This window comes from Alternaria incomplexa, assembly GCF_024043165.1.
Source record: "Alternaria incomplexa strain BMP 0042 chromosome Unknown scaffold_10, whole genome shotgun sequence".
Lineage (NCBI taxonomy): Eukaryota > Fungi > Ascomycota > Dothideomycetes > Pleosporales > Pleosporaceae > Alternaria > Alternaria incomplexa.
Window position 1 is genome coordinate 215,512 of NW_026249859.1, and position 13,541 is coordinate 229,052.

Consider the following 13,541-nt stretch of genomic DNA (forward strand, 5'->3'; position numbering starts at 1 on the left):
CGCCAGGTTCTGCCCCCATTCTCTTGTCGTTCTTGTTGCTCAGCCTCAGCATAGCCCCGTTCCGTTGAGTGATAAGTCTCGAGGTCCTCCAAACACCCACGGTCATTGCAACTTAAAATCGCGCATCAAGAGAAAATGGCTTCCTCAGTAAGTTTGAAAATATCAATTGCAAAAAAATGAGCGACGATCGTATTGTTGCTGACCTTGTTCATCAGAGCCTCGAAATCACGGGCAAGCGCGAGCTCGTGAGGAGAAGCAGCTGGGAAACTTCTGCGCATAGGCGACCAGGGCTACTGATTGACCTTGCTACTGGAATCGCAACATGGACTTCAAGTACTACATTGAGTACAATAGTTGTCGCACTGCAGGACCAGCCAAGCGAAAATCCCATTATCAGAAAATGGCAGAAAGTGAGTTTTCTCGTTGTGAATAGCGGGTTGAAACTAATAATTCGAAGGTGGCTACTCAGCCTGTAGAAGGCGCCTCCGTACAAGTCATCTTCGCTTGTATCACGCTCTGCTCAACAATTTACGCTGCCTCATGCATGCGGATATACTGCACAGCCCCAAGGGCTGTAGCAACGATTTCTGCGGTGTGCATTTTGCTGGTTTTCTTCGAGGCAGTCTTCAACAGTCTTCAAGTGACCCTGGTGGAAAGGCTAGCAGTGGTATTACCAACATTAGTCAACATTGGTCTCACTTGGACGATTGTGCTCCGACATAGGAAGCGCTGTGAGATTGCTCTTCCCAGTTCAAAGCTGGACGTATGACAGGCCCAGCCATTCAAGGCGTTCTATTCTAAGGCTGTGCTGTCTCCACTCACGTCATGGGCTGGATTACTCTCGACGTTTGGCTAGGACACCAGAGCGTTCCGTCTTCGTACCATACGTTATTTGTAGCTACATGAATACACTTGCGATAATGGAAGTGACAGTCGTAGAGACGGCTTCAAGCGTTTCTGACAGTCGCTTGATACACACACATGTCATGCAGCGGTGTTCATGTTTGACCAAGCTTGGTGGCGTTTTTGCTTTGTCGCGTCGACGTGTCCAGGTGGGGTCAAATGGGCAGGTGCCTAGAAGGCTCAGCCACGCAATCAACTCCTCCTGCAGGACGCTTGTTGCGCAATTTACGCGCTTACTACCGTCACAGCCTGGTATCATTGCCCTCAGCTGGTGATGCTGTGGTCTTGGGAGACAAACTTGCTTTTCCAGCTCTTTCACATCCTTTTATCTTGTGTTCACCTCTGTGCCGAGCACAATGACTGCTGCAGCTGCTACATCACGACGAGCTATGCTCATGACTTTAGGGGCATGTATTATGGAGGAAAGCGCGCAATCAGAAGATGAAACCTGCACTGGTCAGTCTCCTAAATCTTTCTGCACGCATGAGTACTGACACGTCTTGAGTTGCTCTCGATGAAAGTACACGGTACAACCAACCTCTGCCGACTGAGCAAACGATTCAAACGATTGTTATCCATCCGTCCCAACGCGAACAGAAGCGCAAAGCATACTACTATAACCACCTCGAGCCGAAAGCCAGGAATCGCATACGACAGAACAACAAGCCAAACAGAAAGGGCCAACGTAGTCTTGGCTATGAGGGTCATGACAAGTCTCACCACTCGGTGAAAGAAACTTGGAATACTCTTCCGAGCCATAACGCACATGCCCAGTGCTCTTTCAACGAAGCTTGTTCGTCACAGCAGCCATTCGGTGGGTTATACAGTAAGAAGGTCGTCCAAGTTACCAAAACCTACTACTATGTCGACCCAGAGCTGGCTAAGAGCGCTGCAGCACCGCCAACGTATGGAGGTCCACCTCATGTCCCATGGGCACGAGCAGCAACCGAATTTGCACCATATTCGGTAGAAGTGCAAACCGCGACGCAATTATCAACGGCTTCCAAAGAACCTTTCACACAACAAAGCCAGTATGCACGTGTTTCAACACCAAGAGCTGAATCTAGCTTCCCATCACAGATGCTGCCGCAGCCACCGCAATATATGCCCTTTTCCACGGTTGCGCAGCAAGAAGCGTCTGCGAATGGCCCTCGGACAAGCGCTCTATTTGGCACACGCTCTGGGAGGATCGATTTTCCTCATGTTGGCGTCTCGATCGCTCCTGTAGGTACGCCAAGATCTAAGCCACTGGCTCATAAGACTTCCTCTAGTGTAGGATGGCCCGAGCCCGACATGTACGGCTATGATGTCGAGCCTGGACTGTTGAAGCGGACACAAACCCACCCATCTTTCCTACAGGCCAGTAAATCAATCTAGGCTTTTCGTGAGTACCTCATTTTTAGCCCCTCCTGGTAGTTCATCTTGCACTGGTACTTACTCTTTCAAGGCCATATGAATGGAGCATTTTACTTGGAAGAATGCGCGAATTTCGCCAACAGACGAGCTTAGGTAGTAACGCGGTCGGAAACTCGGTGATAGCGCATACGACCACGAAGAAAGACAGATTGATACGGTATGTAGTTCTATGCGCAGGAACGGGCGGCTAATATTAGGAGCGGAGTTCGGCGGCTAAGTTAACATAAGTAGGACGCGGGCGTTGTGCCAGCGAAATAATAGCTCAGTGGGCAGCTACTAGCAAATTCTCGCTGTTGTGTGTCCTTTTTTGCATCCTTCCGGCTCCTCATTTACTTGCTCAGCCTACGCCCAGGCGCCATCAAACCTAAGTTGTATCCCGTTGGTAGTAAATATCAACGGTTCGAGCGTCGGCACCTCAAGATTGCGATGTGAGATGTGCCGTGGGCATAAGTTTACTCTTTTTTTTAGGTACTACAGTAATTAGAGTAATATAAAAAAGAACTACACAACAACTGTGCAAAGAACAGATGGGAAGGTATTACAAACACAGAAACTAAAGTAAAAGAAAGAGAACTCCCTCAAAGCCACCACTGTTAGTAAAGATGACGCGGAGTGCCGAACGAGCCCGCGATGCAATTCACTTTTCTTGATCTTATCGCTCGGTCTAATATGCATTACTTTGACAACGTGTCGCTTTGGATTGTGAAATGCTCACTATGTACCACTATTCCTAAGTTACTACCTCTGCCAGTTCAATTCTTACATATGTACCTAACCCCCCCTTTATTATGCTAGTCACTACGATTGTAGAGCTAACATGAAGTCTTCCTCTTTGCCTTGCATTCTTCGCATAGGTCACTTGCAGCTAGACGCTCGTCGGCAGAGTGAGATCTACGAACAGTGGGGCAAAGTTTGCACTGTCTCTGCTAGACCTCGCCTGTGGCTGAACGTGTTTCTAGGTCTATCTCTCTGCCGATCGCTGGCGATGGATTGATCGGAGTGCTAGAGACACCTCTTAAGCTGGTTGGAACAGCCGTCTGTTCACTAGCTAACTTCTTCGTAATACTGGGCAAGCTAGACTGTGACGAAGTTGCTGGCTTCCTATCGACTAGCTTATTGTCGTTGAATGGATGTGAGGTATCGGCCGTGGATAATTGCTTTGATGTATCACCTAACGATAAGGGCCTAATGAGACTAAGGGCATAATCGCTAACACGAAGTTCTTCTAGACTTGGTGGATTGGAACCATACGTTTGTTGGGCAGTGATAGTCATGAAGCGCTCTGGTGGACCTGCACGGGGATCTAGGATGTTCCGATAGCTACGATCGTGAATATCGCGAACATCATCCTTATTCTCGAGCTTGCGTCTGGAGGGTTTGCGGGACATCTTCTGCTCGTAGGAACGGGATTGGTGTGTGCTACGGATTGAGCTGAATATTGTTTGGGGTGGTCTGAAGAGGTACTGGCTTTGCGGTTCCTGCGTAGAGTCTGGTTTGAGATCATCGCTTCCGAGGTGAGTGTCTGTCGCGGAGTCTTCGTTACTACTCGAGATCGGCATTTTCTCTTCCTTTGCAGTGTTCAAATCATGACCCACGGATCCATCTGCTTGAGCTTCAGTAGTAACTGATCCGACCGCGAGCCCTTCTAGCTTCTTCTCAGTAAGGTGCACATTGGCAGGCGTATCTTTGTCCAGCTCAGCAATGACAACGTTCATGACTGCTGGTGCAGGTGGATCTTGTGGTGTCTTTGCTTTCGCATCGTTCTTCTCGGCTTCGACCGACATGACTGTATCTCTAGTAGTGAGTTGCTTTGCGGTCCGCGCAGAACAGGCCTTAGATTGGGAGTAGAAGTAGTTGAGATTCGTGTCGCGAAGCAATGCTTGTTAGTGGGGTATAGTCGAGTGATTGAATGTTTGTGCCCATGATCAAGAGAGATTGTACTCTTAACGCTACCTGATGTTCCTCATTAAGGTTTACTACCACCAACACAGAGGCTCTTGGGCAAAAGAATCGCCATTGAACAAAACCTTGGGTACGGCACATTCGCAACGCCTAGAGGAAGAGCTGCGACATGACCGAAAGAAGTGAGCACAGTAAAGCATGCTTCTTTAAGAGAGAAAATCTGAGGTAGACAGTACCAGAGCGGCACTGTTGAGCGCAGCTCACATCAGGCAGGCACCAGGTATCCAGGCAACGACGAAGCTCCGACCAACGTACCTATCCATCGCACCAAACCAAAGACACATATAGAAACTAATTGTAGAACACCAACTACACATTAAAATTGCAATAATACAATCCCACGTTCGTGCGCAATGCTGCGTACGTGCCCACCGGAAGCCCGCGGCCCCTCCCACCGCCCATGCCCAGCCAGCCAGCCACCCACGCACCAACGCGAGGTCATCCCAACCACCAGCCTACCCATCCCACCACCACCGTCATCACCATCTTCCGCGGACCTCAACCCAGTCCAGTCCCCGCATCCACACCCACCCGCCTATGCACTGACACCGTCGCGCACCGTTCTGCAACGTTATTGTAGTAAACACATGGTCCCTGCTCTATCTGCCTTACCCGTTAGTCCCCACAACACCCTCCTGATCACCCGCAATCTGATACACACGATCTGCACCCGGCCGGTACATACGCGTCAGCAGTCCCCCACAAAAGGAAGTAGCTGCTGGTATGGGTATGGTACTTTGTAAGCACGACAGACGCACAAACCCTCATATATGGGGCCGCGGAGCGTTGGGAGAAGAAAGGTGCCCCCACAGGGCTGAGGCTGATGCTGATGATCTGCTGGGGCGGAAAAGGATAAAAGTGGAGGGTAAGGCTGGAGGTTAAGTTGACTTCATGTCTTTGACTCCATGTCTTGAGTTGCGCGATTGACTTACTTGTCGACTTGTTTACTTGCCATTGTGGTCGTTGCGTGACTTGCGCTAGTTGCTGCTTTGACGGTGTGCCACGTATGCTTGGCGTGAGCTGTGTAGCTCAACGCGAGGTGGGTTTGGGCAACGTGTTCATGGCGAGTGCTTCACGGCAGGACACAGTTGGTTACACAGTTGTTCCGAGGGCGGTGACACGAGCAGACAAAGAGGAAGAAGATCAGTAAGTGTCAATACAGCCATGATGGAAAGAGGAATGTCGTGAGAAATTATCATTGAGTTACTATCTACAGGAGCCAATGCTAATGGCCCATCCATTTCCCATGTCGGGGTATCAATCGCAGTCATAAAAGACTGCCCAGGCACAATGAATCCGTCATTATCATTATGCCTTCGCGTGAGTGTTCGTTAGGAAAGAAGAGAAAGCTGCGCCATGCATCCACGTATCCAAAGCCCGCCTCGCATTACCGACCCGATGCTACCAGTCATTATACACATTACTCCATCGAGCGAGGACCTTGGTTCAGACGTGAAGGTGAAACGCTTAGAGCAGGAGCCATGCGGCAATACCGGCACCAGCGAGCATGGGCATGCCAGTGGCCTTGGCGGCGGCGCCATCAGCGACGGAGGAGGCAGCGGAGCCAGCAGCGTCGGTGGCAGAGGAAAGGGCAGAGCCAGCGGAGTCGGTAGCGGACGAAGCAGCGCTGCCGGCGGACTCGGTGATGGAAGCAAGCTCGGAGGCAATGCTTGAGCTGGCGGAAGCGAGAGCACCGCTAGCAGAGCTGATAGCAGAGCTAACCTCAGAGGCGATGGAAGAGGTGACGCTCTCGAGGCCAGAGGCGGCGCTGGAGGCAGCGCTGGAAGCCTCGCTGACGACAGAGGTGATGACGGAGGTGACAGCTGAGCCATCAGACTGGACAGCGGTGGCACTAGCGACGGCTGAGGTCAAGATGGGAAGAGCAGCGGGGGTACCAGAGCCAGTGGCAGCGACACCAGCGCAGCGAGCGTAGGCCCACTGAACGGCGGAAGCAGACTGGTCGGCGTCGCAGGCCTGGCGGGTGCAGTCGCGGATACCGTAAGCCCAGTTGGACTGAGTGCAGAAGCAGCTGATGTCGGAGCTCTCGCACTGGAACTCGGTCTGGGCAATGGTGGCCATGTTGTTGATGCACAGGTTCTAAGCAACTGTTAGCAATGGCCGGTATAGTCAATGGCAGCGGGGACACTTACGGCGCAGTCACCGCTGGGCATGGGCATGTCCTGGGCAAGAGCAGCACCGGCGAAGGTGGCAGCGAGAACGGCGTAAGACCTCATCTTGACTGTGGGTGGGGGAGAGTGTTTTTGGTGAAGAGGATATTGAAGTAGGATACTAGGTATCGAAGTGAGAGTGAGTCAAGGTGAGTTGAGAGGTGCTTGAGGTTGAGGATGCTGGATGAGGAATTGGAAGAGGGGGCAGAGAGAGTGGGTTTATATCGTATTAACACAAACAGTCGGGGCTGGGCCATGGCTGGTTAGTGAAGTTGCGCGCAAACAGGAGGCTGCAACGGGCTGGGTGACGGGTTGGCGCGTCAGTAGCGGAACTAGCGCGAGCAGGGAGCAGCAGCCAAGCCCAGGCACAGAGACTCCACGATCGCCGCCAGAGCAGGGAAACTCGGAATGCACGACCGGTCCCCTGCGCGCCCATTGGCCAATGCGTCCAGCGCTCCTACCTTATGATGTAGCCACGCCAACCACACCCCAGGGCCGATATCCGAACCTGCATGTACAACTCACATGTCGAACCAGCTTTCTCGTCGCGACTCGCTCGACTGTGGTATCCGCTCCGTCACCTTCGTCATGCCTTCCAGCTCCACAGTCACGCTTTCACAGCATCCTGCCCGAACTCGACCGCTGCTGCGTACAAGCTGCCGCCGCGCTGGTGTGACGGGCTACCAAATTAATCAAATCTTGTGTGCATTCAAGCACTACCAGTCGTCGTGACGTCGAGATAGCGGCTGCCGCTTGGTGCTTACCCGCCCTTTCATTTCCGTTTCACAAAGCTACCAAGAACCCACGAATCTCGCTTCCCCACGAGTGCAGGGGGGCTGGATGAGATCCAGGCCCATAGATCGCTCTTCACCGGGCCAACAGCTGCCAATCACCCACCCACCCACCCTACGGCAAATACCACCTGTGGCGCATGTCGCAGTCTATCAAGCCGCAGCATCAAGCCGCAAGAGTAATCCGCGCCTCTGCATCGCCCTCCAGCTTCGGCGCCGACCCGTCTCTGTCCCCTTCGCCCGCCTCCTGCTGCTCGGCCAGATGCTTCTCTTCAGCTGATGTGATGCAGTGTGTGTTCGCGCCTACCAAACAGCGGTCAGCTCTGTGCGTTTGACTCGGGGGAGACGACAAAAGGAATAATTAAGCTCACCCAACTTATTGATCGTCTCCATCCACTCATCGTAGGGGTCCGAGTCGAAAACTATGCCGCCCTGCAGCCAATCATTAGCCTCGTGTCTTGCAGCTAAAGCAGGGAATTCGTTAAACTTACCCCTGCTTGGAGATACGCGATGCCATCTTTGACAAGCATGGTTCTTAGCGCAATGCATGTCTGCAAAAATCAGCCTCCTGTCAACCTGGAACAAGGCAAGACTACTCACGTCCATGGCACCTTCAATCTCCTTGTCGCCATCAATACTGCCGTAGCCAAAGTATCCCACCGCGCCAGCATATACACCGCGTTTTTCCCGCTCCAGCTCAGCAATGAGCTCCATAGCACGCACCTTGGGCGCACCGCTCACCGTGCCTGCGCCGGGTTAGCGATATTTCCAACTTTTTCAACGCGCTACCTACCAGCTGGGAAGATGGAGCGGAATGCGTCGAATCGTGTCTTGCCAGGTCGCAGCACCCCGGACACCTCCGAGACCAGGTGCTGCACGTGGGAAAACTGGTTTTGATTGCAGTTAGCATAGCCCTCAGTTTGATATCATAGCGCTCGCTTGATATCATCGCACGGTAGCTCATCGCATGATCCACGGTAATCACGGTTCGGACGGAACGCTGCTCACCTTTTGGACAACCATTAGCTTGTCAACTCGTGTCGAAAGTGGGTCGCACACGCGATTGACGTCATTGCGAGCCAAGTCGACCAACATAACCTGTACAGCACAATGTAAGCTTCCAACGTCGCTGCATGCACTTTGATGTCAGGCCACCCACATGTTCGGCCCGGTCCTTGAGCGAGTTGGACAATTCGTCTGCGAGTGCTGCATCTTCTTGCAGTGTCTTGCCCCGCTTCACTGTGCCGGCAATGGGGTGCGTGATGATGCGACCCTGCTCCTCTTTTACCAGCAGCTCGGGACTTGCCCCCACTATCTGAAAATCGTCACAGTCGACGAAGAAGAGGTACGGTGAGGGGTTGACGTTACGGAGGTTCCGGTACACGTTGAAGGGGTGCAATGATGTCGGTCTTGCAAACCGTTGCGATGGTACTGCCTGGATAATGTCGCCAACACCAATGTGCTTCTTCAATGTTTTGACGTGGTTCTCGTACCCCTCCTGGCCAATGTTCGATGTGTACTGATGGTCTAGCTGTATAGGCCCTTGTTCCGGTAGCGGGATGTCCTTGTCCTTGAGTATCGTCATATACCTCTTTAGTGTACTCTTCGCTTCCTCGTACGCTTGTTCTAGGTCGTCAATGCTGTCTGGGACCTTGACGTACGTTATGACCTTTACGACCTGCGCGAAATGGTCCAGAGCCACCAGGGTATCGAAGAGCATGAAGAAGCTCTCTGGTACACCCAGCACATCCTTCATGTCATCTCGCCGTGTCTTGGGCTCGAAGTATTTGACGCAATCATAGCCAACATATCCCACCGCGCCGCCGGTCATAGGAGGTAGTTGTATCGAGGGTACGGTCGCGACGCGGCTCTTCGCGAGCTCCTTCTCGAGGAGGGGTAGTGGGTCGGTTTCTTCGCCATGGCCCGGGCCGGTCTTGATGACTTTGCGAGGGTCTGAAGCTTGTCAGCTGTGTATGCCGGAAGTTTGTTCAAGTACCGACCTGCGCCAATGAAGCTATACCGTCCTATGGTTTCGGTTGTCGCAGCACTCTCGAATAGGAAGGATAGTCTTGACTTGGATCTGACCCCCACGATTAGCATGTGCGCAATCGATCCAACCCCTCCCGAGTCTGACAGTCATTTCTGACAGTGTTTCTTCGACGCGACATAACCCCTCCAGTCCACTTCGCATCAAATGAGTCACACTCACTTTGCGGATATCTTTAGGTATATGCTTGATGGGGTCAAGAACTCGGCGGGTATCGAGGAGAAAACGGGCACGAGGTTCGGTGGGTTGGGCGACTTGACTGCTGCAGCCAATACCTCTCGAATGGTGTCAAGCGATGGCTGAACGCCTAGCTAAGTGGTCATGCGCTCAGTTCTGTGGCCAGCCGTGTGTGGAGTCATGGACATACCTGTGACGCCATCTTTATAGGGAATGAAGGATACGTTTACAAAGCGTCTGATAAGCGGTAAAACAGAAGAACGTGTGAAATACCGTCCTCGTAATGTATTGAAGCCAGAATTGATGATTCACGGGCCAATCGGAGGGGCCACAAAATGTTATCGATAGCAGAGTTCTTGGCGCACTAGATCTCCGCAGGCCTCGGCGATGCACGCACGTCACAGGCGGTGACCAGCCTTCTCCCGTCTCCCGCGCTTACGCAGGTGTCCGCTCTCTTCAACACCAGAGCGCATCGCTGTTGGAGCTGTATCCTACCTTTGAGAGCTCTTGGGTTTTGCGCATATCATTTTGGAAGCAAAGAGGAGGACGTGGCCTTCGCGCGGCCACGAAAGCGCAATGGACATTCCTCGCACCCTAGACCGGCCATGGACCCCTCCGGAACTCGAAGACAAGGCAGACTACTTCAACATCTACGGTACCTCTCCTCCACGATATCCTATCGCGACCGAACAGCGCTGGCTGAAAGAGGCCAGTCGGTCGCCTGACCATCCTTCTTGGGTCACAGATAGCTTCGGGTTGAACACACCTGCGACAGGACCGCGACCAAAGCCCAGCTCACGACTTACTGAGCCAGCGCCATACACACCCACGCGGCCGTATTATGATGATGCATCGCATCTGCGTACCCAAGGCGAACCGCGCTATCCCTATACTCCTGATAGCTCACGCATACTACGTCGAAACAATACCGAACTCCCCACCTCACCGACACCATGGGACGACGACTCGGAGACCTCCTCATCGCCCGTGCAGAATGCGCTCTCATCCTGCATCGCGCACTTCGAGAACCTCATCCAGACACACCACCCCGACGAAGAGCAAATGGAGTACATTGTCGGACAATTCGAAGCCATGACCGCGCATCTCTCCTCGCCCAGCGGAGCCCAAAGCGAAGCGACACACGACGACAAGCCCTCCTCCTCCGACTCCAGTCAGGAACTCGCCATCATCACACAAGCAGAGGGTGAGCAACAACAACTTGAAGCCAAAACGTTGCACCACGAAGCTTATGTTTCGCAAGTAGGCAACTACATCGCGGGCGTGCAAAAGTACATCTACGACCTCAAGACGCGCATGGACGAGTTCAAAACACTGAACCGCATCCAAACCGACATCATCAACGATTTGCGCAAGCAGATGAGGTCCGTCCGCCAATCCATGCGCGAGGAGCTGGACAAGAGCTACCATCATGACGATCTTGCGAAATCTGTCTGGTCGGATTTCGGCGCAAAGAGCGAGGCGCTACCGGAAGATGATGAGGTTCACGATAACAACGACACAGCGAAAGAGTTCGGGATGCTAGACAGCTGTATGACGCTTGTCGAGGAAGAAGACCTATCCCGAGAGATTCACGAAGAATACTCCAAACTACTACGCGATACCGTCGACACTCTCATTACCGAAGAGCCGTCATCGCCCAAGCGGAAGGTTATCACTATCATCCGATCGCCTCCCCGACGTAGCTTTTGGGGCTCCATGGGCGAGGCGCTGGATGCGGTTTCGAATTTGCTCTTGGAAGAATGATTTGATGCGAGATGTGGACGACGACAATTTTACCTGCGACCGACACTGCATTTGACGATTATAACGACGATCTTGGAATCATGCACTTGGATGTTACATTGAGATTTACGACAATTCACGGCCGTTGTCAGAGCACATGAATGATAAAGGATGAGGCGGGGGTTTTACATATGAAAGAGGAGGTGGTTACATTTGGATTACGAACGGTTGTGGAAAGACTTGAGGCCATGTTTTGAGCATATGAGTGGCGTTGTCCTTTTCGTTCTCTGGTTTCCTCCTTTGACGCAACAGCATTGGTACGTTCTGGATACCCATTTAACGTTGATCGGTTGGCATTGCATGATTACTGTTTCTCTTTTGTTGTTTTTTCTGTAGTATACTTTGTTTACTTGCGAAACGCTACTCTTATATGCTGAATCCTATGATATGATATCATGATACTGGAATGAGTGGTCAAGTGCGTGTTCCGATGGATATACCGCACCGTTTGCAAAAGTCTAGACTTGGCTGCAACTTCACACTACACATCCCATCGCAGATGCCGAACAACAGCAGAATGAATGCATTGGTATCACATGGTCAATGTCCAGTCCTCCCTCAACACCCCCAGTCTTAGCCTACTCCACATAATCCAGACTTCCCTTCCCCACAGTCCCCTTCGTCGCATCCGGCCCCTTCTGCTGGCGAAGCTTCTCCTCGAACTTGGCAAACTCCTGCAACGCAATCTCCTCCTCCTGGTCCAGCACCTGCTGAACCCCCTTGACCTCCTCAATATAATGCATCAACATGCTCTCGATCCCGTTCTTGAGCGTCACAGTACTAGAATCGCAGGTCCGGCACGCGCCCCTCAGCTTCAACATGACTTGTCCGTCGTTGAAGCCGCGGAACTCAATGTCGCCGCCGTCTTCCTGAATCGCGGGGCGGACGCGGGTATCTAGCAACTCTTTGATCATGCCGATGACTTCGTCGTCGTTTTCGTCGTAGGCCAATGAATCGGCTTCTTGGCCGCCTTGGCCTTGCTCGCCGGGTTTGGAGGCGACGGTGTTGACGATGGGTTGGCCGGACGTCATGTATTCGTTGATGAGGGCGAAAACTTCGGGCTTTACGTGCGACCAGGGCGTGGATGTGTCTTTGGTTACGGTGATGTAGTCGGCGCCGAAGAAGACGCTGGTTACGCCGTCGATGTTGAGGAGTTGCGCGGCGAGCGGGGAGGGGTGCGGTGGCGCGAGTGTGGAGCGTGGGTTCAGGTACTCGAGGAAGGGTGAGGAGATTGTTTCGGGGAGGACGCGCTGGTTGGGGTTGAACTTTAGGGCCTGGGGGGAGTTAGTATGGGGTGGGGTTGGAGTAGGAGGGGGGGCGTACATCGGCGTTGGGTGTTGGCTCGGTTTGGATGAACATGGTTCGTCGCGCGACTGTCGCTGATGGGGCTGCTACTCTTTGGCTCCATGGCTGTGCTGTTGGTCTATGTTGCAGTCTCGAGGCTGTGATGGGCGATGATTGCTGGTGCAGACATCTCGTGGCGATGCGCGGTGTTGCGGAGCGTAGAGACGGTGTCGCACGGGATAGGCTGCGCATGGCAGAACGTGGGATTGTGCTTGAGGCCATCTTTTGTATAGGTGTGGATGTTATGTTTGGTGGGTAGGGTGGTGTGGTCGCAATGGCGAGGTATGTAGGCTCGTGAATGAAAGTTCGGGAACTCGGGCCAAACGAAATATGACGTTTGTCGGATTATTCAGCCACACGCTGACTGGCTCCCACTGGTCCATAGCTCCTTCTCTCCTTGTGTGTCTTACATGTCGCACAACTGATACAGAACAATTCGGAAGCATCTCAAACACCGACTTAGCCTTCTGATGGGACTGTAACCACATGGCAAATTCTCTACTTGTGTTATTCCTTGACAGATGCGAAGCCCTTTCGCATAACGCACCCCCACTACCACTCGCCTTGGAATACGAACAGAGGTGGCCACTACTCGTGTCACATTATACAAATGTCTGAGGTTGAAGTATAACCCATTTGAGAACCTATATGCGTGTTAAGCTTTAGTAGTGTACATACAGCAAAACGCAAATGCGACACGAATTTTGGCCACCCCTGCTGATGCTCAGTCTTGTATCGGGTGCGGTGATATATACATTCCGGCATCTGAATCACGTCTTTCGAGAGTTCCATACGTCTCCTATCGCTTTATACAGTGTTGGCCACGAACATTGTCGGGAAAGATAAGACTTCTTTCAAGCTTCGCATGGATGATCACGTATGTTCTCGCGTCAGATTTCGATCGGTACCATTTCATTTACTTGTCTTATT

The 13,541-nt window shown here is 52.5% G+C and overlaps 4 protein-coding genes across 4 annotated transcripts; 1 reads left to right on the forward strand and 3 right to left on the reverse strand.

Annotated features, from left to right (window-relative positions):
* Positions 1–3,245: 3,245 nt before the first annotated feature.
* J4E90_006962 (uncharacterized protein) lies at positions 3,246–4,103 on the reverse strand (the record flags this gene model as incomplete). The annotated part of the gene is made up of 1 exon (XM_051436504.1): positions 3,246–4,103. One exon carries the CDS (start codon positions 4,101–4,103, stop codon positions 3,246–3,248), a length of 858 nt encoding a protein of 285 aa, XP_051289250.1.
* Positions 4,104–7,406: 3,303 nt separating this feature from the next.
* On the reverse strand, positions 7,407–9,666 carry TRP2 (anthranilate synthase component 1; the record flags this gene model as incomplete). The annotated part of the gene is made up of 10 exons (XM_051436505.1): positions 7,407–7,543; positions 7,612–7,672; positions 7,732–7,791; positions 7,841–7,986; positions 8,034–8,127; positions 8,249–8,338; positions 8,400–9,193; positions 9,241–9,320; positions 9,450–9,598; positions 9,655–9,666. 10 exons carry the CDS (start codon positions 9,664–9,666, stop codon positions 7,407–7,409), a joined length of 1,623 nt encoding a protein of 540 aa, XP_051289251.1.
* Positions 9,667–10,040: 374 nt separating this feature from the next.
* On the forward strand, positions 10,041–11,228 carry J4E90_006964 (uncharacterized protein; the record flags this gene model as incomplete). The annotated part of the gene is made up of 1 exon (XM_051436506.1): positions 10,041–11,228. One exon carries the CDS (start codon positions 10,041–10,043, stop codon positions 11,226–11,228), a length of 1,188 nt encoding a protein of 395 aa, XP_051289252.1.
* Positions 11,229–11,845: 617 nt separating this feature from the next.
* On the reverse strand, positions 11,846–12,833 carry J4E90_006965 (uncharacterized protein; the record flags this gene model as incomplete). Its single annotated transcript, XM_051436507.1, has 2 exons — positions 11,846–12,541; positions 12,591–12,833. The coding sequence occupies 2 exons, from the start codon at positions 12,831–12,833 to the stop codon at positions 11,846–11,848; spliced, it is 939 nt and encodes a 312-aa protein (XP_051289253.1).
* Between the last annotated feature and the right edge of the window lie 708 nt (positions 12,834–13,541).